The 26,565-nt window shown below is 38.9% G+C and overlaps 2 protein-coding genes across 3 annotated transcripts in view; one reads left to right on the top strand and one right to left on the bottom strand.

Moving 5' to 3' along the window:
* Positions 1–9,791: 9,791 nt before the first annotated feature.
* rdh8a (retinol dehydrogenase 8a) lies at positions 9,792–16,185 on the bottom strand. Its single transcript, XM_085404245.1, has 6 exons — positions 15,822–16,185; positions 13,434–13,595; positions 11,925–12,104; positions 11,053–11,146; positions 10,770–10,953; positions 9,792–10,663 (listed from the first exon to the last, which is right to left on the bottom strand). The coding sequence occupies exons 1-6, from the start codon at positions 15,925–15,927 to the stop codon at positions 10,436–10,438; spliced, it is 954 nt and encodes a 317-aa protein (XP_085260371.1). The 5' UTR covers positions 15,928–16,185; the 3' UTR covers positions 9,792–10,435.
* A 9,693-nt stretch (positions 16,186–25,878) lies between these two features.
* col5a3a (collagen, type V, alpha 3a) overlaps positions 25,879–26,565 on the top strand; it is a 47,086-nt gene continuing 46,399 nt past the window's right edge. The window contains exon 1 of one of the 2 annotated variants that reach the window (XM_085404247.1): positions 25,879–26,178. In XM_085404247.1, the coding sequence (XP_085260373.1) occupies positions 26,094–26,178 (85 nt within the window). In that variant the 5' untranslated portion in view covers positions 25,879–26,093. The remainder of the gene's footprint in view (positions 26,179–26,565) is intronic. The other variant, XM_085404246.1, reaches the window with a different exon arrangement.

Below are 26,565 nucleotides of genomic sequence, written 5' to 3' on the forward strand. Positions count from 1 at the left end.
GTTACTGCAAAACTGCATAATTAATAGTCTGTGTATGTCTGCCGATTACATTGGCACAGGTCTGTGCCCACAAGCTTGGGAGAATCCTTTGCTATCCAAGATTACCCAATTGCAAGAACAACCTATTACAAACAGACATCGTAGCAATCATCAGGAGCTGCTTGTAGCAAAACCATGCACAGACAGAACAACTTACCCTCACGGAGGGTTTTTATGTTGAAATTATTGCTTTACTCTCAGTTCCTTGGATTGTGTGTACAGACTTGTGCAAGTGGGTGTGTAGAACTGGAAACTGTGGATGAAACTGACAGATAACGGTAATTTCTGTCAAGTTTTTCTGGTTCTGCTCAGTCACTGGGACTGTCAAGCTGAGGCATGCCCTTTTCCTTCCACCCTGGGAACCAAAACACTGAAGCTCGCTTGCCTAAGTGCCTGGCTGCTCTTACTGGGAGCTGTTCCCATCCTACTCATCTGTTTATTATTTTCCTGTGAGGGCTTGTGTTGTAAGAGGAGCAAGAAAGGGGGAGGTGGGGATCATATTGGAGGGAATATTCACTCATGTTTCATTGAGAATACCTCTAGAGATTGAGATGACAGATTTTTGAATACGAACAAGCCATAAAAATATCAGGAACCTGGCAAACATGTTCTGTCCAAAAGATTTGGTTAACAACTCTGATCGTGTAATAGTAAGCATTCCTTTTACTAGGTTTGGATTTAATGAAAAGTGGCTTTGTGAGGTAGTCCACTAGTTGGCTATGAACAAGAAAATGAGAACCCCTAACCTCAAGAACCAAGACAATGAAAACATACAGGAATGTCCCTGTTTGTACTATGTCGTCCTCCCCTGTTTCCAAGATTTGGCTGCAAGTTTCAACACCTAGTATTTCTACATGACTGATGAACATTGCTCATTCGTCACACTTGAGGTCACATTGACAGTTAGGTTACGTGAGCGAAACCCACAACAGCCAGACAGTCGCAAACACAGATGCATTTGTCTATTTGTATGATCAGCATAAGTAGAATTGAGTTGCTAGCTGTGCAATGAGCTGTTTCCACTCCTGCCCCGAGGGCTCCTGGATGGAGTTTCACCATCAGCTGTGGGTTTTGTGTGCTGCACCGAGTGGGCACTGGGTACATCCAACCTCTGACCTCCCCCCAGCCTCAGGAGAAGAGGGCTTTTTCCTGAGAAAGGGAAGACCCTCTTTCTGGTCCCACACTGTCCACTCAAAGTCACATTCCAAGGGATGCTTTTCCCACCATGAACCAAACATGTTACTCTGTTCATTTTTGAAAAAATGCCAAGGGAGTGGGCGATCACTTGAGTGGGGTCCTGCCCAGTACTCATGGCAGACTTGACCTTTGGCAAATACCACAGTTAGGCCATTCTCCATAGGTCAGGGAAAATATGGAGAGGGCCCTGATCTAGGTGAAAGGTCTGGTCCTTCTAATTTGATATAGAAACATTTAATTATAATCTGGTTGAAGACATTTGGGTCTTCTGGGATTTTCGTGACCAAATTCCTGTACAGGACCTAAGCACAAATGAACACTAACAATAGAGATCCACAGTGAAAAGTATTTGTGCCCTTCCAGATTTTTTTTCACAAACATTTGTCATATTTGTCACACTCACATGTTTCAGATGATCAAACAAATATTAGAGAAAGATTAACCAAGTAAATGTAAAATGCAGTTTTTGAAATATGATTTCCTTTATGCCTAATAACCTGTTGTGGCACCCTTGGCAGGAAGAACTGCAGTCAAGCATTTGCAGTAACTGCCAATGAGTCTTTCACATCTCTGTGGAGGAATTCTAGCTCACTCTTCTTTAATTCAGCCACATTGGTGGGGTTTCAAGCATAAACAGCCAGTTTACGGTCATGTCAGATAATCTCCGACTAGGCCAATCAAAACTTTCATTGTTTTAAGATTTTTTTTATGTGTCTCTGATCATTGCCCCAAGCCTGCTTCAGATTCACTGCACAAACTGATGGCTGGTCATTCTTCACGATTTTCTGGTAGAGAGCAGAATTCATAGTTCCATTAGTTAAAGCAAGTCATCCAGGTCCTGAAGCAGCAAAACATCCTGTGACCAGATCACACTAATACTGCTCTGTTTGACTGTTGGTGCGAGTTCTTTTTATGAAATGCTGTATTAGTTTCACATCAGATGTAATCAGTGCAAGCCTTTCAAAAAGTTCAACTTTTGTGTCACCAGTCCCCAGAATATTTTCCCAAAAAGTTGTGGGGCTCTTCAAGCTGTTTGGTAGGCCAGTGACTCCTGATAAGGTTCCCCACTGTTCCAAGTTCTAGCTGTTTTACTTTTTTTTCTCACATTGCCATTTGAGGAGTGTTGGGTCTGCCATAATCACACATTTGTCAGTATTGCTGTAATGTAACTAATGTAACTATTACTGCACTAAATTCAGTAATAACATTACAGTTACAACCTGCTTCTGTGCTCTTGTGCTACATTCACTTGTTTTCAGCTTCAGCTCTTTGCAAGCATCTGTACAGACAGCATGCTAATTCAAAGCTAGCCAAGAACCCACAATGATAATAAATCTGAGTCCATTGCCAACCTCAGCACAGCAGCCAGACCCTGAACTTCAACAGGTAACAAAAGCAATGATGAACAGTCAGTCTGCAGCTTCCATTTCTAGCTGTTCATGTTTCTAGAGTGGAATCGGTTTGTGCTTGTATGTAAATACTAAAAGAAAGATCCTAGAGCTTATATTATTGACTGGTAATTATGAGACAGTGTGTTTCAGGTCATTTTATGAAATAATGAGAAAGTAATGTAACTATTAGTGCAATAAAATACTATAACATAGTGTATTGCTTTTAAAAAAAAGTTATGACTGATCTTAGCAGTCCATCCACATCTTAAGGATAAAGGACTCTCTTTCGAGGTTGCCAATGTTCAGATTTTGGACAGAGAGGACAGATGGTTTGAAAGAGGAGTGAAAGAAGCCATCTATGTCCACTGTGAGCGACCATCTTTGAACAGAGGCGGTGGTTTGCGACACCAACTGTCTGCCATCTATAATCCAGTTTTGAGTTCCCTCCCCAGACGCCTTAACGCCCACTCACATCCTGGGCCATCTGACCTCAGGAAATCGCATGATAAGGTGGGCCAGGTTTCACAATGAGCTCATCCAAAACCCTGGCTGATTGGGACCCACACCCATTTTCACACCTTGGCTCAGGTGATTAGAGAATCATCAGGGGGTCCTTTTGTCCCTCTTTGGGGGGGATACTCCTACTGGGTTTAAATCTGGGACTCTCTGCCATTTGACCTTAGAACTGAAGAAGCTTCTCGGATGAGAGGTGAAACGTCTTCAAGCAACTTAAAGAAGTCCAGATGCTTTTCTTTGCAAGCTCCTTTGACTACGATGACCTGGATGACTGAGAACCTTCACAGACTTATGAGTGATCTGTTTTCTTTTTCCCCTAACAAATCAAATCATAATTTAAACAACTATATTTTGTATTTATTCGGATTATTCAGAAGAAACAGAAATACCCCACACAGCTTTCTCAAGTTAGTTTTAACTCAGGCCCTAAATATATACAAAATATAAACAAATGTAAAGGATATAGGGAAAGTTATTCAAATTTAGTAATTTATTTATAAACTTTATTTATAAGGACATGTTATATGCTGCTATTATGTGCAGGATGAGTGATTAGTCTTTGAATAGCACTACTGTAGCATACAGAAAGGTTTAGAAATTTAACATAGCCTACATTCAGCCAATGCCACAGTAGTATCTCCCATGCAATTTAATGAATTTCAAGTATTTACCAGCATGGAGATCTCTTTACCCTTGGCTCTCACAAGCAGCTGTCTAGCTATACATCCATTTTTGACAGCTTTTCCAGTTCAGGGGATTCTTTTCCAGTATAAAAATTTACACCCACACTCATGAGCAATTTAGAATTATTAATTAAGAAGACATACAGATTCTAACCCAGAACTTTCTTAAGGCCACCATACTAACATCTCCTCTACTGTCCATCTATCTAATTTATTCATGCAACTGATGTCACTGCACTATTAAGTTTGCAAAGTTAGATAACGAACATTGAACTAAGCTGAGCTTCACAGCAGTGTCTGTTCTGTAATAAATAAGTTATTACATCCAGTTAAGCTAACCTCTTTGCTCCCTACCCTCTCCTAATTTAGTCCATGATAAATATTATACTTAAGTGGAATTTATAGTTCAGCAGGGAGAGTGCATTCCCAGTCTGTTGGCAGTCCAGATACCTGCAGAGAACTGCACCCCTTTTGCGGTTTTGCCATCCCAAGTGAACTCCATTGTTGCTCTTTTACTCATTACAGCCCAGTAAGTATTTGGCAAATGACTACATAATCTGCTTCTAGCATTATGCAGAAACAATTATGAAAATACCCAAATCCAACTGTGAAAGAAATATTTTAAGTTTAGTCTGGCACAAAGCTGAGATGCCTTTTTTTTTTAACCTGTGATATTTAAAATGAACATGTGTTTTATTTTCATTATCAAAAGATTTTTTTCACAACACATATACACTATCAACATTATGACCACCTCCCTCTGCCTGAAGGCTTGAAGTTTACAGGGAGAGCAGTTGCAGTCGCACATATTGTCCTTGTTTTGAAATACGAGGCCCTTCCCAATAAGATTTTAAATATTTAATACTGAAAACTGCGAACTATTTATTTCTGAAAGTGACATTTGAAAATCTAAAAAGTGCTAGCTTTATACATACAAATTTATGTTGTATATATATTTTGGGTTTCAGTGATACTGCCTTAAATTCTGTGTAAATTTTCCTTGTCCAGAGCATTTCTGAGCAGGTTCTGTTGAAGGCATTTTGTTTTGATTCATGCTCATGTAGCTACCTTTACCTGCACTATAAGCTTGAATAAGAGTACTTCTCCCTCAGGGGTGCCCTTTACAGTGCAACACTTCCCCCCCAGCAACCGCAACCAGGCTTTTCACATACAAGCGAAGTTAATGTGTGTGAGGTCTCTCTGTTAGAGCCTCAGGGAGATACACATCATCTAGTAGATTAGATAGAAAGAATGTGAAAGCAAGAAAACAAATCAGAGAGAAGAAGAGAGCTGTGGTGTGATTTTCTTTGCTTAGACTTAGGAGGAGAAATAATTTAAAATCCAAAAATGAGGAAGCAGGGGAAGCAGAAGAAAGTCATTGAAAGTATCTGTTAATAACAGACACACTGAGAGAGAGACAGAAATGGAGAGGGAGTCCGGCCAAATGACAGAGGCGTGTTTGTATTCTGATTAGACTGAGCCAAATGGAGGTGGCTACACCAGTGGAGATAACAACAAAGACATCTCTTCACTCGGCACAAAGCTATGAACATCTTTTCACGGTCAATCGGAGGAGGCATTCTTTTGTTTTGATAAAATAAATAAATAAATCAAATCGGGGGTGTGTGTGGGGGGGTGAGGAGAATCAGTCTTGCTGGAGCCATAAATGCCACACAAAGAAGACTGTTCATCTCATCTTAAATGAAGGAGATGATCACATGCCTATTGGTTCTGCATTCTGTGAGCATGTTCCATATGCTTAAGTGAGGGACTTTTTTAAACTATGTTATAATTAGGTTCTTATGAACTTGGATTTTGAATGTCTATTCACTCTCACCGTTGCTGCCAAAATGTGATGCACTCAAGCTGAATAAACAATGATCTGGCCTCTTTGGGTTAAGACAGGCTTCCTGGCGTGGGTGTGCCTGAACCCTTTTAGGTTTCTCATCTTTGGCGACAGTAAATAGATCATACCCATGGCAGGGCTGATCAGAGAGGCTGGGATACAGCCAGGGTTGCCAGGCAAGGGAAAACTTCAACAGCAATAGATTCTCTGATGAGGTAACTGTATCACACAGAGAGTAAGGACTAAGGGCTATCTGTGTAGTCTTCTTTCCATCTGACTCATCCATGCATGCACATGAACATCCACTAAACTCTGGCTGCCAGAGGCATAAGGGGAAACACAACCATCCTTGAGAAACAAATTAAAAGCATCCGATGGTTGGAAATATTCCCTCCTCTGTGTTGGTTGAACCAGAAAGCAAAGCCTGTTGTTATTTTTCTGTAAATTAAAAATATAAATGCTTCACAGCATGAAATTCCCAGACACTAAATTAAAACGCAGAGTAAGAGAAACAGGAAGATGTAGTGAGAGATTATAACTTAGAGAAAGAAACAGGAGTTGTCTAAAAAGTATGAAAAGAGAGATTTGTTAATCTACCTGGTCATACTGGTGATTGTGCTTTTGTTCATTTCTCTTTGGACTCATGCTTCTTGCCTTGTCTTGCCCTCTCAAACAGGAGTTTCTGGTTTTGAGTAAGATTTGTGCAATGACGCCAGTGGCTTTGCTGTCAGGCTTATCTTATGGAATATTACACCAGGCTGACCTCACTGTCCAAAAAAAAAAAAAAAGCTGATCGTGTTACCCCAGCTCAGATTACATCATCTTTAAGCCCCGCACAATCAACCACCATCCCCTTGTTTAAGATGTATAATGCCTGTACACAAATTGAACCCTCTAATCACAGGACGGCAGTCTGTCAAACTGGTAATTTTGAGAATATGAACAAAGCAGAACAATACGACTTGGTAGTAGGCAAACTGAGTCGTGGTCTGGAAATTCCTGACAGAGTGTTTATGTTCTGGAAGAGCTGTGGTGAAAGTGGACAACACTAATGTTATAATGACTGTGACAATAGGAGTTCTGTGTCTGTAAAACAATTTGTATGGCGAGGGCCAAGATTTATTTTTTATTCTAAATAATCCTGAATGACCTTGAAAACAAGCTCTACTCAGAATGTGAGATAATGACGCCCTCTCCAAGTGACCCATGTTGAGTCTGTAAGAGGTCATTGCACAGTGGAGCTATCGAGGACAGTGGAAAGGGGAGCCAGACAGTGTGGCTCAGATATAACGAAAGGAAAGAGAAAGGGAATGTCAGAAATCAAGAAGTGACAGAAAACAAGGGAGATGGAGAAGAGGTTGTGTTTTTTGTTTCTCTCTGTGGATTATGCTGCCCTAATGAACCCAGCTACCAAAAGTCAGCCACAGGGCAACTAGGGCTTCTCCTGTTTTTATTATATGAAGACAGATAGTTCCCCTCAGACCTCACTTCAACTTTAAGGATAGTTATGTGCCCCATGTGGCTACATCTCCATTCACAGCCTCGTTCACCCTATGCAGCCTCGTTCCAGGTTTTCTCTGCCACTTAAACCCATTTCTCCCATAAGCATTAAACCTTTAAGAACTGTTGCTTTAACTTAAATTTTGTCTAATGTCTACTGCGTACCAGTAAAGCAGTTTCTGACTCCTTTGAACAAATTGCAAATTCTTGGTTGATATGATGATGTTCAATTGTTTCCTGTACACACAGGCTGTGTTGTTTAAAATGAAATAAATTGCAACAATTTGTGAGGAGGAGGAGCTTGCTCAGATAAACTTTTATGAGGACAGCAGCCTCCTGTGAAAAAGGAAGACGAGTAAGGATGTGTGCAAGGAGAAGACAACAGAGCACAGAAAGATGCAGAAGAGTACAAAGTATAGTTATGGCATACACAGTTAATCTCTCAATTATACCTTTCTGTTCCTATGGAAATGAATGCAGCCGTTTTTATTATTTTTTCTGTAATATTATTCACAGATAGTCAAAATGTTTTTAAATAGAAATTGGAGTAAAAATAGAAGTTGGATAATCCTAGCTGACCTGGGATGAAACTGAAGCACCCTGTCTAGACGTCAGCATGACTTTGAGTAGCATCCCACGGCTCTGTCTCTTTCCCTTTCTCTTTGCCTTTTTGCACTTCCCTTCTCTTCCTGTCTGCCCTCATTTTCACAGCTTGGTTCTCACAAATTTCTGCCCTTTGCATCTATCTTTTCTTTTTGATCTTTGACTCTCTGTTTTCTTATTACTGTCGGTTTCAGGCTTAGGTGTGGTTATTTGGTGGTGATGATGACAGTGAAAGCTGGATGTGGTAAAATGCCCATGCAGACAGATTGAAAAGAATGTATCCCACTAACATGCCAAAGATAACTACTGAGGTTCTCCTTCTTTCATTCAGCTGTTTGTACTCATATATTTTCTGTCCGAAAATGCAAGTGGTTGACTGCTAAGTACACATCAAGGCTGCATAAGGGCAGAGCCAGAGTATGTTTACAGGCTCAGAAATTGTGACAGGGTTACAATTAAGGGAAGACCTAACCACATTGCATTACCCTCATTATATTGCAATGACATTCTCAATTGTGAAACAAAGGTACAAAACAATGGTTTAATAAGACCTCTTGTTTAATGAGACTTTGCTTTAACTCTTGTGTTCATTCAGTTAGTAAATAGGTCTTCCATTCAGGTCTAGGCACCCTAATTCTCATTTTCCCAAGTGCGACACACACCACCCCCTGCCATTAGCCTTCGGTGTCCCACATTGGGTCTTGGCATCCCCCTGAACATTCAGAACATACAGACTCCTCCCCCAACCTCCTCAGATTCCCTATTCCCCTTCCCCTCCAACCCCTGTACACACACCCATTTGATTGTGATTGACAGTGTCTTTGTTCCATTGTGCAGAGCTGTCGCCTCTGATGAAGACACATACACAGAGCCGAGGCACTGCACTCATTGTACACTGTGCAGAAATTACAGGTCTGCAACCAGTTGCACTGTCCGTGCATTCAGACTAGGTGTGCGTAAACAGCTTTGTGCATGGAAGGTCATAGCAAAATGTGATAGGGCAGAGTGCGTAGGAAGAATGGCTAGACTGCTTTGGCCATACTGCAGGCCTCATCCACTGTGGACCAGGACCAGGGGGTCCAGGCCTGATAGGCTAAGAGGGCCAGCTGGAGAGGGAGGCTCGGGGCTGCGCAAAATGTGTCTGAGGTTGTCAATAGTTTTCACCCCTCCTCAGGGATGGGAACCAGGTCACATTCTCTCACACGGCACAAAGCCGGGTGTGTGTGTGAGAGGGTTGGAGGTTCAAGGGAGGGGTTTTGATGGGGAGCAGGCCATGACCTCTTTATATCCATCAACAGATCACTATCTTGGCCCATAGACATGGTCTTATAACACATTCACATGCATGCAAACACATGCTAATTTTTGTGCATGAGCACAGACAATTTGTCTCACTGACAAAAATTTAAGTGTGTGCTCAAAAATTGGCCTTATGCAGGAGTTTTTGTTTTGACCTGTGTATGAAATTAAAAAATGATTTTTGAACACATTCTCTTATTATATTTTTTTCAACCAGTATTTTCAAAATATCCATAGGGTTTAACCTTGATACATTTATTACTAATAGATAAATTGTTACAAATATAGCTAGTGAAAAATAAGTGTAATGGCCAGTTTCTCAAACTAATTTAATTAAATATTGTCCTACTTGTCTGTCTCAAGTAGATACCAGTTCCTGGACAACTTCAGCTGCTTCTCAGCAGTAGGAAAACACAGGTGAAGTAAATTTCACTGCACCAGATGTCTCAGTAAACCATACTGGTGAGCCAGAAAGCACAATGTCAGGACCCCAGAACTACTTCAGGCAAATGGAATATTTTGTTGAAAACTGTGCTTTTGTGTGAATAATACTGTAAAAATCAGTGCATGTCCCGTGTAATCCACAGGTTCGGAATCAGGGTAAAACAGTGAAATGCCGCCCCCTTGTGGTGTCGACTGAGTCTGTCAGACAGAGAGCTTTCAAAGTCAAAGTGGTCACGTTTTTTGTTATTTGTGTTCTTAAAAAAACATTCAGAGTAAATCAGAATTCACTTTATTTTTTCCATTAATTTGCTTGGTAAAAGTATCTGATCCAGCCCTTTGTAAAACTTGAAAAAACAAACCCAAACCAAAACAAACAAACATTCAGTTTATCAAAGATTAGAAATATGATTCAACAGCAGTTATGACCATGAGAACATTATATTAAGGTGAACATTATAATTTTATGGTTTCTCTCATCATCTTAATTTATTTCTTGTGCTTTGACATCTGTCCATGTGTTTCAATCTTAAGTTCCATCTTTACGTTTTCATTTAACAACATATATATCCAACAACTTACAAAGCAGCTGTTCAGTTCTTGTCATACTACCCAGACTCTGGCATGAGTTCCTCGTCATATTATATATACAATAATCCAATGTGTGTGTTGTTTGTATGTCTGTGTTGTGGTGTATGCATGTTTCTGTGTCAGTACATGAGGTCACCCTATATATAACATTTCTGTGACAAACCTGTGCAGCTGTGCATGTTGTCTTGAGAAGCTTATTGTGGCTCTGTCTTTAAACTAAAAGGTGGCTCTTCTCTCCAGGTTACTTGCTCTAGTCTAGTCTGTTCAGGAAACCTCCGTTCAACAAACTGGGAGGTTAAAGTTAAGTGACAGAATTACACACTCCATCTTCAGTTAGGTGAGATGGTGCGTCTACGCAGGCAGCTGCACGTCAAACACTTGAGGATGCTCATGGTGATGTGCATGAGAGGGCCGAAATTGAAGAGTAGATTGTAGAATGTGTTTACAGACAGGCCTCCAGTCTCATCGGCATATTTCAGGGCCACAATGGGTGTGTAGAGGCTGTTGGTCAGATTCCTGAAGCGTGGGTTGTTTGACTCAATAACCTTTTTAGTGCACTGGAAAAGATAAGAAGCAACAGAACATTTTAACGGCTGCACGCAGAACATCAACACAAATTCCTGAACTGGGTTCAGTGTAGGAGTTAGAAACCAATTCTTTTACCTTAGCTATGTCATCTGGTGTTTGGCCCATGGCCTCAAATATATCTATTGATGATGGCAGGTAAACGTCTTTAAAATAACGAACTGTGTCAGCATCCGCACCCGGATACTCCATCTTAGCCACATCCTCCAACATTTTCGTTTCAAATTCAGTGTGCACTGGGCCAGGCTCAATCATGGACAACCTGGGGTAAGTTAGATACAGTGTGATCAGTGGGGATGGTATTTTCAGTAGAAAATAAAGACACATGTGAAGGAAGAATAGCGGAAAGAGGGCAATCTACCTGATATTGAACTTCATCAGTTGCACAGCCAAACTCTCACAGAAGCCCTCCATTGCAAACTTAGAAGCAGTGTAAACATCGTTGAATACCACACCTGATTAAAGAACAACAAGAGGAGATAAAGAAGCTCAATGCACCTCTCCTTCAAAGTACTCAATCAAGAATAGAAATCACTCACTTGATTTACAGATAAAGGACTAGGGTTAAAAAAAAGTAGCAGGCAGGACAACACAAGTGTCAGACATTATGCAAGCTAATTCAGCAGTTTATCAGAAAGCGTCCAACCTGCTTTGCTGGAGGCCACCATTATGCTACTTCAAACAAGTTAAAACAAACACTAAAAATTCTTTGCAAGAACTTGCAGTTTGACTCAAATTACTGTAAGTTGTCAGAGCTTTACTGGAAATGTGAAACAGAGACCAACGAATAATAATATTAATATAATAATGAATTTTAAAAAATCATTTAAATTACCTAACAGTTTCATCTACGAAATCTACAGATATAACTTCAAACCATAAAGATAAAATTGCTGTTAACTTTCCTTTTGGATAAAACAATGTCAGCTTATACCAAGCTAAAATTTTGGAACACGTGCAGAGTGTTTTGCAAGTCATTATGAGTGATTATGGAGACTGTTGACTGTTTAATCGTCAAAATGTATATTCAATATGTTCTCTTTTGATATGCAGGAATCCAGTAAGCCTTATACCAACCAAAGTTGCCAGATTTAGAACCTACATGTAGCTTAATAGATTACAATAAACGGTCTATTACATGGTTTATTGTAATTTGTCATTCTCAAAATGTTTTTGACGTTCAGTTAGAATAGCACTACAAATTTTCTTATGCATAACTAATTATACTCATACCCTGAAGACCCATGACGCTGCTCATGACGATAATGTGCCCTGAACCCCTCTTCTTCATGTCTGGCATCACTTCTTTGATCATACGAACCACTCCAAAGAAGTTGGTCTCAAATACTTTTTTCATCTCCTCAATGCTGATGCTTTCCACAGGTCCAAGCAAGCCCACACCTGCATTGTTGACTGGCAGGAAACAGACACACAGATAATGCATTGTCCATAAATGCAATGATCAAAAAACAAAAACAAACAGAAATAGAGCGATATTTGACTTTATTACTTCATTAGACCATTTGTTAGTTAGTTGTTGGTTTTATGTCTGTGAAGGTTCTCAGTCATCCAGGTCATCGTAGTCAAAGGAGCTTGTAAAGAAAAGCGTCTGGACTTCTTTAAGTTGCTTGAAGACGTTTCACCTCTCATCCGAGAAGCTTCTTCAGTTCTAAGGTCAAATGGCAGAGAGTCCCAGATTGACCTTAGAACTGAAGAAGCTTCTCGGATGAGAGGTGAAACGTCTTCAAGCAACTTAAAGAAGTCCAGACGCTTTTCTTTACAAGCTCCTTTGATAAAGCTGGTTTTACTTGATACTGCCACCAGATGTCAGTATGTGACAACAACATGAAGGTCTGACGTAAAACCAGGCTGAAGAGCCTTTGGGTCTTGAGTAATTAGGCGAAAGGGGATTTAATGCTGGATTTAGACTAAGATGGAGACAGGTTTATAAATAGATACTTTATCCAGGCTAAAGGTTTAAGGACCATAAGTGAAAAGCGTTACGTATTCAGAAGATCTGGTAAAATGGACTTTACTGCACTATAAAATTACTTGATAAATTCTGGATCACACATTGTGAGATTTTAGTTGTGAGGATTACTATTCAGAAAAATAAAGTATTGCAGCTGCACAGTGCTGTAAGCTTAGCTTCAGCTATCTTTCTCTCGGGTTATTAATGTGGTAGCCCATTCAGTTTTGGTCCATAATCTTTCTGACCACTGGAATTTTAAGACTCAGACTCCTCCCTCCACATACTCTAAGTGTCAACTGCGCAGTGCAACTACTGTTTAAAATATTTGTTTAACAAATAATCAAAGCCTTTGTCCTGAACTGTTGTTATAACTTTAGCAATAGCACAGGGCTTTACTTTTTATAAATACATGTATATTATTATCATTCCCACTGCACTTTATGTTCATATTGTAACCATCTGTACATATTATAGTGTTTTTGCATACATCTCTAATTCTTGAGCTGCTGTAAACAGTTGAATTTCCCCAGTGTGTGATTAAATAAAATCTATGTCTATGATATTATAAATAGCATAGACTTTCTATTGAATACGCAAAACTATAAAATGAAGCAGAACGATAGTGTTCCATCATATGTTAAAAAAATAATTCTGTGTATAAACTCTTGTAAAACACATAATAAAAAAACAAACATACACTTATCCAAGGACAGAGAATCGATCATCATGACCTGCTTTTTAAAGAGATATACACTTTGTGTCCCACTCACTCAGAATATCAATATGGCGGTCCTTAACGTTATTGACACACTGCCTGACGGACTCATCGCTACACACATCTAATGGAAGCAACGTCAAGGTCTTTCCATATACGTCTCCAGCTGCCTCCACCAACTTGTCCTTCTTCTTCAGGTCCCGCATCGTGGCAATGACTGATAGGGAGACACAGAGAACTGTATGGAGATAATGTGGCTTCAGACTTTGCAAAAATAGATATGATAGCGGAAAAGTGTCATGTAACACAACTTGAAGAGGCAAAGAAATGTTTAGGAATGTGAGGAGCACTTAAAATTATCAGTACTGGAATAGTTTATTATTTTAAGATATTAATGCCTTTACACATTTTTCTGACTATCACTGTTGCATTTAATATGAAAGTATTAATGCAATCATTATATTTTTAATGCTGAGGAAGTGACAGAGGACTCAAGTGACGTTACTAAATTAACTTTTTTTCTTGGACAAACACACCAGTGTAAAAACAAACAAGCACCCACACATGCTCAGATAGTGACACTCAGACGTGTGGGTCAGAGTTCCTGGAAAAGACCACGCCTGTTAGTTTACAGGGGACAGAATTGATTTCCTCTGAACTTTACCCGCTGGGGAACATTAACCTACATAAAGCGGAGGAATCTACCATGACCAACAACAATGAATATAAGTGCCGCTGACTTGGCTTCCACAGCTTCTTCCTTTTTGTGTGCTCTGCTTACACTTGGCAGACTGGCGTTATGTAACTGAGAAAACAGAGGCACTGGTGTTGCACAATGGCAATAGGCAGGAATAAACAACCTCTTATTCAAATTTTCACCTAAGTCTACCTGTTGTCATTGGCAGACAAAAGCAAATCCTCACCTTATTCTCATGTGAACAGAGATGAGGTTGGATAAGTAATCAGATTTGGACCACTTTGCTGTGGAGGCTTGGACTGCTGTGCAGTGTTACTGATGCAACATGATGTATAACAATGTCTATCTATCTGTCTGTCTGTGTGTCTGTCATATATGCTCTACGCATAAACAACATCTTATGAAGAGTAATTGGGTCTACTTGAGACCAGGGTGTCCAGGAAGGGTTTCAAGGAAGCAACAGAAAGCTTTGCGTTTTGATTGAGACATGAACAAGAGGTCTATTGTTCTAAATGCTCCTGAAGGAATTACAACTGGGCAGCTTAACTATTCTTGAATGAACCACACTGCAAACACAGGGGTATTTTAAGGCCTTCTCTGAATTTCATCCATGTCACTGCAACTAATTCCTACTTTATGCACAACGCAATATTTAATCTCGGCTGGATTTCCTAAGGAATAGAGCAGATCAATGCAATCGCCAAGATGTGGCCTTATTGAAAGCAGGTCACACTGTTCAAACCAAACGAGTGTTGGGAGGGAGGGAGGTTTTGTTTTCCTCATCTATTTCGCAGTAATAAATCCCATCATATCCCAGTGGCCCCTAACAAGAGACAGAGAAAAAAACAAAACAAAATAAAAAAACAAGGTTTACTGAACCCTGTCCAGTTGTTCATACCATGTTAATAATGACAATTCTAACTGTCCATAACCTGTCAAAGTAAGAAAGGGCTGACTGTAGCTTTATGGCAAATTATACAGTTTAGAGTCATAGCTAAAAACAAAATCTGGTCACAAGGCTCTTGGTACAAACCCCTCTAACATAATTCTGTCTGAGGCTCCACAGATTGACACAGGAGGATTTTTTTATTCAGTTCTAATTCCTCCAGTGACATTAATAATAGCTGGGAAGCAGGAGAGGACCAACAGTGTCAAAGTGTGAAACCTTAACTCCACTGCCTACCAATGAAGACTTCAAACAAGGCCCTTGCTTTAGAGTGAACCCTCGCTTGTACAGGTCTCAAACTTTGTCCCCCTTTCAACACTCGCTCCAGTGAGGGGACTATGGGCACATTAGACACGGCACTAAACCGGAGCAGGCGGTCTACAATTCACTGCAATAAAAGGGGGCTTTGTGCTGGAGAAGTCACTTGAAAGAGAACTGACAAGACCTCTTTTATGAATCCTGCCTGGCAAGCGGCATCCTTGCAGAGCCCTACCCTGGAAACTGCGCTTTCAGATGATAATAGTCGAGTCAAAGGGGCGACTGAATCCCAGTGCTTACAAAGGGATATGGATCCGATATTACAGGGGTTAGCATTTTAATTTAACCCACGCTAGATCACGTATGAGCGTTTAGACGGAGCGTTGCGCATGAAACTTGATCAAACTTTATGCGTAAAGGAAGCTTGCAGCGTGTTGCAGGGAAAAATAAGCACGAAATTGTATTTCAAGCGAACCACAATATTGCAGGCTTGTTACAAACAGGTCCGATCAAACAAACAATGTAGAAGAAAGCGCATTTACCATGGTAACGACTCTTTTCATCTTTGGCCAGGATGACGGCAATTCGTAACCCGATGCCGGAGGAGCAGCCGGTGATCAGCACAACTTTCTGCCCACTGTTCGCCATGATTTGTCCGTATACGCGCAGTGTTTTTCAGGGGTCTTCTGCTCCAGATGGTCCCAGCCGAGGGAGCTACCGATAACCGAACTTTAAAAAACTAAAGCCGATCATGCAGCCACAGCAGCCATGTGAGCGCCTAATTCAGTCACATGTTTCATAAAAATCAGTAAACACACCCCCCCCCCCCCCTCAAAAAAAGACGTGATACCGCAAACACCCCTTGCAGTTACTTGATAGGTGCCGACTGCCCTAGAAAAAGTAGCCTAGTTAATTTCCTTAAAAATGTGTGGACGTGCACGCGCGTGCGTGGAGGGGGCAGTGCTTATTTGATTTCTGAGTTGGTGACCCCAGCAACTGTAACAGTAATCATGGAGTTAATCGTCACAATGCTCCAGATAAAACCTTGATCAGGGCTTTTTCAATAAGTTGCCTATCCTATGATTCAACACTGTAATACGTTAATTTAATTAGAATCTACTTAGCATAAACTAAAAATAAGCTAAAGCACACTATTTAAACGGGCTTTTAAAATAACAGGTCCACATATAGCTTCACACACAGACACACGGAGAAATACACACACATATACTCTCCAGCTTTAGGTTATTTATAAAACATTCCAACCTTTGCTGAAATTTAGTTTGAAAGGTATTTACTTAATGCTCTGCGTTCCACTGACACCTAGTGGTAAGGTAGGCGCAGAGCACTGAAATAGCACCGAGGCTTTCTGAACTCATCGTGCCCGCACAAAATAACATAAACAATGTTAACTGCGATATTGTTGTCCATTCAGGTAATAAGGCTATTAAAAACATAGGAAGAATATTCAGAGTTTGTTTTTCAGCAGTGCTGTTACCGAATGGCTGTTATGTTGACCAGTGGACTCTGTTCTTGGCTCATGTTGTGAGGGGTCAAAGGTGCTCTGATAAGACCTCAAATGAAACTTGCTTCTTTTTTCTGATGAAATACTGTAGTGCAGTACTCAGCGTCTGTCATGTTTGGGCCTGTTGCTAAATGTGATGCAAGCACGTGCAAACTGTTACACTGAAAAAGGAATGATTCTCACACAATGGTAGAAGAGTAAACATTTATGCTTTTTGATCAAAGTTTTGACTGGTTGTTCAGGAAGATGGTATATGATTGGGGAAGAGTGCACACATAAAATTAGTGAATTAGTGTTTGTAATACGTCTGTTCAGAGGTTAATGTCGTTTTGTTTGGTTGATTAGTTAAGGGTCATTATTTGATGTCAGCTGCATTTGTTAATGTCAAGAAAGATTTGTCAGCTGTGATAGTCAGAAGAAGAGATGCTGAGAAATGGTCATTTGGTGTCATTCTGTGCTGCTTTATATGGTATGACATATATGGTGGATGCTTCTAGCCCTTGCTCTAAAGAGTAATCTAAGGTAATTATCCATCCATCCATTCTCTTCTGCTTATCCATATCAGGATCACGGGGGCTGGAGCCTATTTTAAAGTGACTAATAAGTGAATAAGCTATTGAAAGTAATCAGTATTTCACATACTTCCACTTACAATTCTTATGGTTACATTTCCCTTTTACAAAAGTCTTTGCATTTATTTAACTACTATGTGGACCTGGATGGTGTAAACTTGTAGCTGCCTGTAGCTGCTTGTTTCCCCGGTATTGCTGGTTCAGCTAAGAAATAGAATTAGCATTTTTCCATTGACAACAATTATTAAATACATGAAAACATGACATTAGGGATTGCTACTGTATTTAAATAAATCAAATAAGAACCTTAATTCAACATGATAATTAAGGGCTTTTGGCACCTATTGGCACTCAGTAGCATTTTTTTTTTTGGTTTAGTCCTTACACGATTCGCACTGCTGAAATAGAACAATTTACCCATTTTTACACAATTTTACACTTTTTTGGCAAATCCTGTCAAAGTTAATCTGACTGATTCAAAAGCAGGTGTGAAGTGCCATGTTTTCTTTTAGCTCCCTGTTCCCACTGCTGCAAAGCACACCACAGCTTGATGTTTTCACCACCACACTTCAACAACAGATGATATTAGACAATGATGTGCAGTGCCTGGTTTTAAGCAAATGTAATGTTTTGAGGTCTGCCCAGATCAACATTTCACTCACTGGACAAAAGAAATGTCATCTGTGTCATCTGTCAAATGCTTTCAAATGCTATTTTGGAAATATATCTTGAGGCCTTCTGCTCAGGGACTGTTCAACCGTAAAGGCCAGACTGGTTAAATTCAGCTAACCTTGTTGAGGTGCTGGCATGTTCTTCCAGGTCCTGAAGCTCTTTGAGAGTGATTTTTGCGTTCTTGGTCACCTCCCAGTTTGCCCTTTTACTCAATACAGCAGGACAACTAGTAGCTTCAAACCTCATCCATTACTGAGGCTACTGCGCTTCTGAATTCCTGGTTTTATTTGCTTTACCCTGATCTATTCGTTTCTTTCTAAATTATTTAGTTTGAAACAGGTGGGCTCCAGTAAAGCTGTATATACATCATGAGGATATTTAAAGCAAACAGGATGCACCCGACTACAGACCAGAGTGCCACAGCAAAAAGTATAAAAACATCTACATATGAGAGATTTTCTTTTTTTTCTCTTTAATAAATTTCTAATCCTTTCTATAAACAAAATTGCACTATTATCATGAGTTCATAAGAGTACATTGGGAAAATGCCAATTATATTCATTTAAAATGATAGTGGAAGGGGTCTGAATGCTTTCTGTGGCTGTTCTATTCAAAATTAGAACACACAGTACAAAAGTGATTGTCATAGACTTCTAGTCATCACTGCTTGTGATAAAGACCATATTTTGCTGACAACACAGAGCAGACTTTCAGCCTACACTGATTGAGACCCAGTTTTTTTCTTGCTGTCTCACAAAGCTAATGACAGCTTATTTAAAACCTAATTGTCACAGTGAAAACAGAAATTAAAATTAGATCATTAAAGTAACAGAATTTGCATTGTCAGATAAACCAGACTTTTACAACAGCAGGTGTTTCAGTGTAAATTAAGGTTATATACTTGGTTATACTCGATCATTTGGCTTACTGATATTTAAGTGCCAGAACAGATCAGTAAAACCATAAGCAACCAAAAGTAGTAATATATGAAAAAAAAAATGCCTATATATTATTCATGGTTCTGCAAAATAAGAAAAAAACTGTGCAATTATTAGCAACAAATTAATGACCTTTTATATTATTTATGGCCCATTGAGGCCTGAGCATATATATAATATATAAAATTGAATAAAACATCACTCAGACCTTAGGAGAAACTAGTCTTAAAGCAAGAGTCGTCTTCACAAAAATAAGTCACCACATAGGCTACTCATTAAAATACATGGACTTTCCAAAATGCATTATTTTTATGTTACAAATCAAATTCAATGAAGCATATATATGGTTCCTTGTCTGTTTATGATATATATAAATGTGTATATTAAAACTACCTGCAGAAACTACAGGAAAATAAATACATATAAGTTTAAAGGAACATTTATTTATGAACATTTTCCTTGATTCACTCTCATAAATATAACACACAGATCAAAATGCAAAGTACAAAAACATTTATACTTTTCTTTAAAGCTTTAAGTTAGTTCACTGAACTGAGCACACACATATAGTCTAATACAGGCTGAGCTATTCTATGACATAGCACTTGATGGGATGGCTTCCATAAAAGAGCCAGGTAGACAGCTGCAAAAGAAAATTAAGTGGATTTTTGGGTCAGTGTCCAGCCAAATTTAAAAGAAAACAGTGAAGTGTAGATCTTCTTACAACCAAAATATATTAAGATTAAAATTGTAAATACATAACAAGAACTAAAAAATAGCATTATAACTACTGGTGGTACCCCTTATTGTCTTTTTTATACATAATTAAATCAAGGTGAAATTAGTTACAAATAGTGAATTATAATAGTGAAGTGATAAGACCTAAAGAAAAATAAACACCAATATATGCAAAATAATTAGGATTTCTTTTTAATTAAACAGATGATAAAGTCAAAAAACATACAAAATCCCCTAATTTCCTTCGGGATTAAGAAAGTATTCTGATTCTGATTCTGATAACATACTCCACTATTTCTTGCTTGAAAATATCTATAAATAGGTTACATTTTGCATTGGATCCCTGCATAGTGATACACGAAGTTGTGGCAACATTTAATACACTATTGACTACTACGTTCTACATTCATAATATCTTTTTTGTTCTTTTATTTTTTACAAAAAAACATTGCCCTCTTGATACATCTGCTGCACATCTAAAAACTCTACCATCAGTTGTGCTAGTTTTAGGTCAACGATTGAATTTTTCTGCCACAAATTTCCTTAATTTATATAAATTGCTTTCCTTTATATAAATCCAACACAAACAACACCTATCTCAACATTAACTATATGATGCATGGGTTTCATCAAGTTACCACAGTTTGATAATAGGTAGGGGTATTGGGAGTAAAACCCAAATTCTTGCCCATTATTGATGGTTGGATGCAAGAAAACAAACATGGTTCCTGACCAATTAAACTGCCGTTAAAGGTGGTTGTTAGGGGGGGAAAGTGTCCCGCATCTGTTAAAATCATTTGTCTATATTTTTTATTTGTTATTTTTCTTATGGAGTCAGTTGTGCTCCTCTGAGAGAGCCCAGATGATCATCTGCCACTGGATACAAGAAGAACTGTACAAGAAAAATTAATGTAAATGTAAATTGCTGGAGTAATGCCTGGACATTCCTTGCATGCTTTTTCTTGTGCCTCTGGACAAAATGGGCAGGTGTAGATGCAGAAAAGGAGGTGTACTGGACAGTCAGTGATGTCCGTCAGCCTCTGAGCTATTTGTGTGGAATGTCAGAGGACTGAGGTGCTAAGACAAAGAAGGAATTAGGAGAGACAAAGGGGAAGGTATAATGCAAGCCCATGCGTGCGTTTCCATGACATAGGCTTTCTCTGCTTTAAATGCCTTGTTGTAAACCCTCCTCCTCATTTAACCTCAAATGTTCTCCTCTCCACCTTCTCTTCTGCACATCTATACTTGTATGCCTGCAGCATCAAATCCTCATTTCAAGCAGAATGGTTTTCATTATACTTGCTGAGAACTTTTCACCTCACTCAGACACCTCTGAGCACAGCTGTGCCCTAAAGACCCAAATCATCTCTAACCTCATTGCCAAAGTCCAAGTCATGAAAATGGCACTCCTATTCCCTCTAACCCTAACTTTTATAGCTTAATAGTCAATTTCCTGTATACAGACTTTAAGGATACATGAACAGATGCTCCTTGAGCTTCCACTGTTTTTCCAGCTGACAGTGTAAAGTTTTCCTCCTTCATAATTGAACATACATTTAGTGATTAGAGACACTGTTCTAAATGTACAGTGAAATTTAAAACTTGTTATAACAAATTAATAGCAAAGCATTTAAACATTTTCCTCTCATTTTTTTTAATTTTATGCTTAAAATGTACATTTCTTTCTCTCAGTAATATTTCACGACTTCACATCAAACAGTACCAGGCGTACTTTAATCGTTTTAACCCTCTGTTAGTTGTATCTCAGTGCAGTAACATTAAAAACAAGACAGCTCTGGCTGATGCTCCTGAATGGATAATGGACTCTAGCTGTTTGAAAAGGTCTAGAGGACTGGAATGTTTGCTACAGGTCAGGAGTGGCGCTTTCTGCTCTTTTGTGTCCAGTCTGCAGAGGAGGTGTGGAATGCAAACTTCATGAGAACAGAGGCGAAGAAAGAGAAGAAGGGAAAGAGAAGCTAGGGGTCGATGCACGGGAGGGAGACTCGAAGAGGGGAAGAATGGGTGCAAAGAAAGCAGTGATAGTGTTTGTGGGCTTCTGGGGCAAAAAAAGTGTTAATTGAAGTGCTAAAAGAAAAGCTCACAGGCTGCACCAGAAGAAGAGTTCAAGTTGCTGCTGTAACAGATCACTCAATGAACATACAATGAACAACCTTGACAGCAATTCTAAAAACAAAGTCACAACTCTAAGCACAAAAAATACCCTTTTTTATAACAGCTCACGATTCTGCATAATTTGGACATCAGCATTCAATATTCAAAGATCAAAAAAAATTGGTTCACAACCCTTTTTTGTGTGGCTACATAAAAAAAGAAACATTTACTATGGCCCTTAATTTCTTTGCATAAATTAAAGGAAAACATTGTCATGCACCTACAGGTTAGTAAAAGGACGGTCAAAAAAGAAAGCAAAGACAAACAACAGCATGGTGCCAGCTGCATCTGATTCTTGCCAAGAAAGTACACAGATGGATCCCTGCGAGGGCTGTTCACTCTTCCACTGTGGAACCATACTGTAACTCTTTAGACCAAATAATTTGCTGATTTTAAATGTCCTCATGGACTGTGGATGACTGCAGCTTTCCAGATATGTGTGGAAGAATTTCATTTGGTGTTGAAATTTTCTTTTTACCGTACCAATTTTCCTCTTAATTACTTTTCTGTCTCGAGAAGAAAGCACAATCATGGTGGCACGGCATAGACAAGGATACACAGGAGGGTAAGCATGAGTGTGGCCATTGGTTCAGCTCATTTAGCCTATTTGTTTGAGCAGCTCATTTAACAGACATGGTCCTTAAATGTTAATTAGTTTAGTCCCCCCCTCCCATCTCTAATGTTTATAATTATCACCAGACTGGCGTTTTTCCTTTAGTTGCCAGCCAAATGCAAAAGTGAAAATTTCCACATACTTCCTTAGAGTCAGAGGAACAATGTGGAAACTGTCACTATAGCAGGATTTGGTAAAGAGCTGTGTAGAGTAGAGTTATATGTTTAATGAAGCAATCCTGCATCCATTCGTTGTTGCAAAAGAACCCACTATGTGATGATTTGGTATGTAATTGCGGTTATGTGAACACTCTTATGTAAGAGCACATGCTGTCTGATATATTGAAGTCCTATCATCAGCAGACAGTGGGTGGCACGCTCACGTATCTCTTGGGATGCGTTGACAGATCAGGGGTTTTACAGCCTTTGACAGATTAACCTACATTTTTCTCCACAAATAGAGGAAACGTCAGTTGATCGGATAGGGATGTCAGTTGTTTGTTTTTCTTGTGAACTCGCCAACATCCAACCACATCTTTCATTGTTTTAACTAAGAGCACCGAATCCGCATTGCTTCTCTGTGTAATTTGTATTACAGACAGATGTTAGCAGTCTGCAGAGAAAAATGCAACACTTTTTGTCCAAGGCTTAGTCATAATTCTTTCATAAGTAATGGTAATTAAGTCATAGTGGATTAGTTACCACAGTGGCTAAAGTGAATAACATTGTTTTTATATCATTCGTAAATGAATGACACTGAAAGCCCATAAGGAAATAATGTTGTGAGATCCGAGATGCTCTGTAATTCAACTTTTTCATAATGACTGCATACTAGAAAAAAATACTTTAAAAGTATCTTTGATCATAAATCATATTTTGGCATTTTGAGAGAGTCAGTTGTTGTTTCCTTCTGAAAACATACATATTTCTGTTCCTGATTATTGGCCTCTTGTCTTGTTATAGCAAGTTCTCCAACACTGGGAGCAGACAGATCTTACTGAAATCTCGTCTTTTTATCTCTAGTATGTAATACTAAGTGTTCATGTGCTCATCTTGTGGATTACTTGGGTTTTGCAGTAGAGTCTAATACATGATAACAACAGATTTCTTAACTTCCACTCTCTCTGTGATAATGTAATAAAAAACACTGGACAGTTATTTATCAGCAAAGAGTGACCTGCAGAGGGAGAAAGAGTTGCTTTCAGTCTGTCACATGCCTTTAACTTTACACTCCACTACTGTGTTTATAATTTGATCATTTCCAGGAAATAAAAATGTAGAAACAGGAATGTCAGTGATGAAAACTAAAACAGAAACAGATTCTTCATTTGTTTGTTTGTTTTTTCTTCTTCATTTCTTGCCAAACTTCATCTCCAATTTCCTACTTTTAAACTAATAAATGCACACCAAAAAAAAGTCTCTGTGTTTCCTCGTGAGTTGTAATTTGTAGAAAAAGTGGCTCCAGTAGTTCAGGATAAAGAGAATAACTGATTTGGGAGTTTTTTTTAAACATCTGTGTGTTTATTGTAAATTTCTTGAAAAGGTAAATCTATTTAAATCATCAGGCTGTTTTATGGATTCTGCTTCATTGAAGATGAGAAAATGCTGCAATGAGTCAAAAGGATCAACCTAATTTTAGTTATCACATTATATGAATAATTATAAATTATGCTTGAGTCCCAATTTTCAATTCACGTAGTAAAGTCGGGATAATTAATGTCATGTTTTTTTGTTTGTTTGTTTTGAATAAAGGAGAAACTGTAACTTCTTTTGTCCATCGTTATGTGATTTTAAGTTACACAGGACAAAGGTACATAGCACACGCTCTAAAAGTATTTCTCACTCAAAGTTCAGACTACCTATTAGACTCTTAGTAACTATCTGCTAAAAGCTACCAGGAATGTGGCCCTAAATCAGGCTAAAGCTAAACTTGTACTGTGGGAGGTCAGGGAGACTGTTGTTTACCTAACAAATCAACATCAGTGTGTCCAGTCATCTGTTTCTGTCAACGCTCCTCTAATCTCTTGCTACCACTAGTTTTCTGTACTCTTTCTAATTAGGCCCACACTTATTCCCACAATTTGGACTATTTCACTTTGGGGAAATTCAGGAAATACATTTATATTTCATATTCCTAAAGGTTTTCTTATTTTAAAGAACTTGAAGGAAGATTATTAAATGATAACAAACTTTAATGATACTGAACTTAACAGTTTGAATTTATTTATTTAACCATTAAGAAAAAAAAGAACATATTCTGGATTCAGATCATAGGTCAATGATGTTGAATAATTTGGGGCTTAGCATTTGGCTTGGACTGAAATGATATGGAAACGCTCTGTTGGAAAATGACTGAGTTGAGGCCTTCTACATTCTGTGGTTAGAGGCTCTTTTCCCTTGAGATATTATGACTTGGCTCATTTTGTCTTTAATATTCTCTGGGATTTCATCTCCCAGTTATTTTTACAAAAGCCTTCTGTAGCTTGGATTCTAGAATCATTATCTTTGGTAATATTCCAATTAGACAAGGCCTTCACAAGTCTTATCTTAAAGCATGTCTCAACTGAATACAGTTGTCTTGGAATTAATTAGATTTTTGGCAGAATGTATTCAGCTCCCAGAAGTGATGATCGCTACACGTTTGAGCTCAGATGACTGGGAAAGATGTCACCTATACCTAAGACATTTCTTCTCATTCCTCTTAGCAGCGTTAAACAGAAATTACTTCTTGATATTTTAAGTCAGATTAACTGGCATTTAAAAATTGCAAAAAAGTGAGACAATGTGGATGTTTGTGTTTTGTGCAGATAGAGCCCTGCTATTTTCTCGTGGGTTTGACTAAATTAGAGACATCTACTATGGGATAGCCACTAAAATTAAAGTTAGGACCCGCCCAGCCCCTTTTATTAATTTCTAAAATGATGACTCTGAGCTGTGGTGGGCTCATTCTCTGAGTTCATTCAGCCAATAAACAAACAGTGTTCAAGCAAAATAACAATAATGAAATACTGACATTTACATATATTAAAAAATATATTACCATCAACATGAGCATTAGTAGGGTCATTGTTACGTAAAATAAAAATACGAAAAATTCCAGTGATCCGTTTTTAAAAATCTTGTATCTAATTGACTCAGGTGTCATCCTGTTCTAATTTAGTTCTGCAAAAAAAATCTATATGACAAGTTACCAGGTAAATTTGTTGTACTTTACACGCTGTCTGTGGGTAATGACAACCTCTCAGAAGTGGGAACTGACAAATTACGCGAGTAATAAACGTGATTTATGATGGAGTCCCTGGAGGCGCACCGCGCAGCCATGCGACGCAGTGCACCGTCCTGTGGGAGGGACAAGGCGGAGGAGGAGAACAGGGAGGGAAGGAGTGATGGCGAGAGGGAGAAATTGAATTAGAGGAGCAGAGCGAACCTCAGAGAAGACACCACAACAAAACTTCTCAACAGTCAAGCAAGTGGAGCTGCACACTGGCTTGTCTCCTTTTCTTCGCGCATGGCTGCCTAGTTCCAGCAGCAACAACGCCTGCAGTCTAAAGTTTTGGGTCTGGAAACAGGTCCCCGCATTGAAAGATGGACCATTTAATAAGGACCTGGTCGCGCTGGAGACTAACACTGTTTCTGTTTGTTCTGCTTCATGTAACAACGACACAAGCGGGTAAAGTATTTAGCTGGACACTCAAATGTACAATACAGATCCTTGAAAATGCAAAAATGTTTTTTATGCCCCCTTATAGACTTTTCTGTTGTCTGATTGACGCTTTGTCCCCTTCATCTAAGTTTCCCTGACTATTTTTAAAGACTCTTTTATTGATAACTTGGCCTTTAGCCAACACAAAGTTATTAGCGCAGATCTTCACACCTTCATCTTAGATTCAGTTTGGTTCCTGGTGTGTTAGACTCATTTAAATCTTTGCAAATGGTTTGTTGATGCTGCTACGTGTTCTACAGAGTCGCTTCGGGCTGGGATTAAAATTGCAAGCTGACTCAAATGACTTTTAGAAGTTGTCGGAATGCTTGAGAGGTGTGCAGATGATTGTAATAT

Source organism: Rhamphochromis longiceps, linkage group LG4 (genome assembly GCF_057381845.1).
Source record: "Rhamphochromis longiceps isolate RC_006_pf linkage group LG4, R_longiceps_female_GT1.1, whole genome shotgun sequence".
In the NCBI taxonomy this organism is placed as follows: domain Eukaryota; kingdom Metazoa; phylum Chordata; class Actinopteri; order Cichliformes; family Cichlidae; genus Rhamphochromis; species Rhamphochromis longiceps.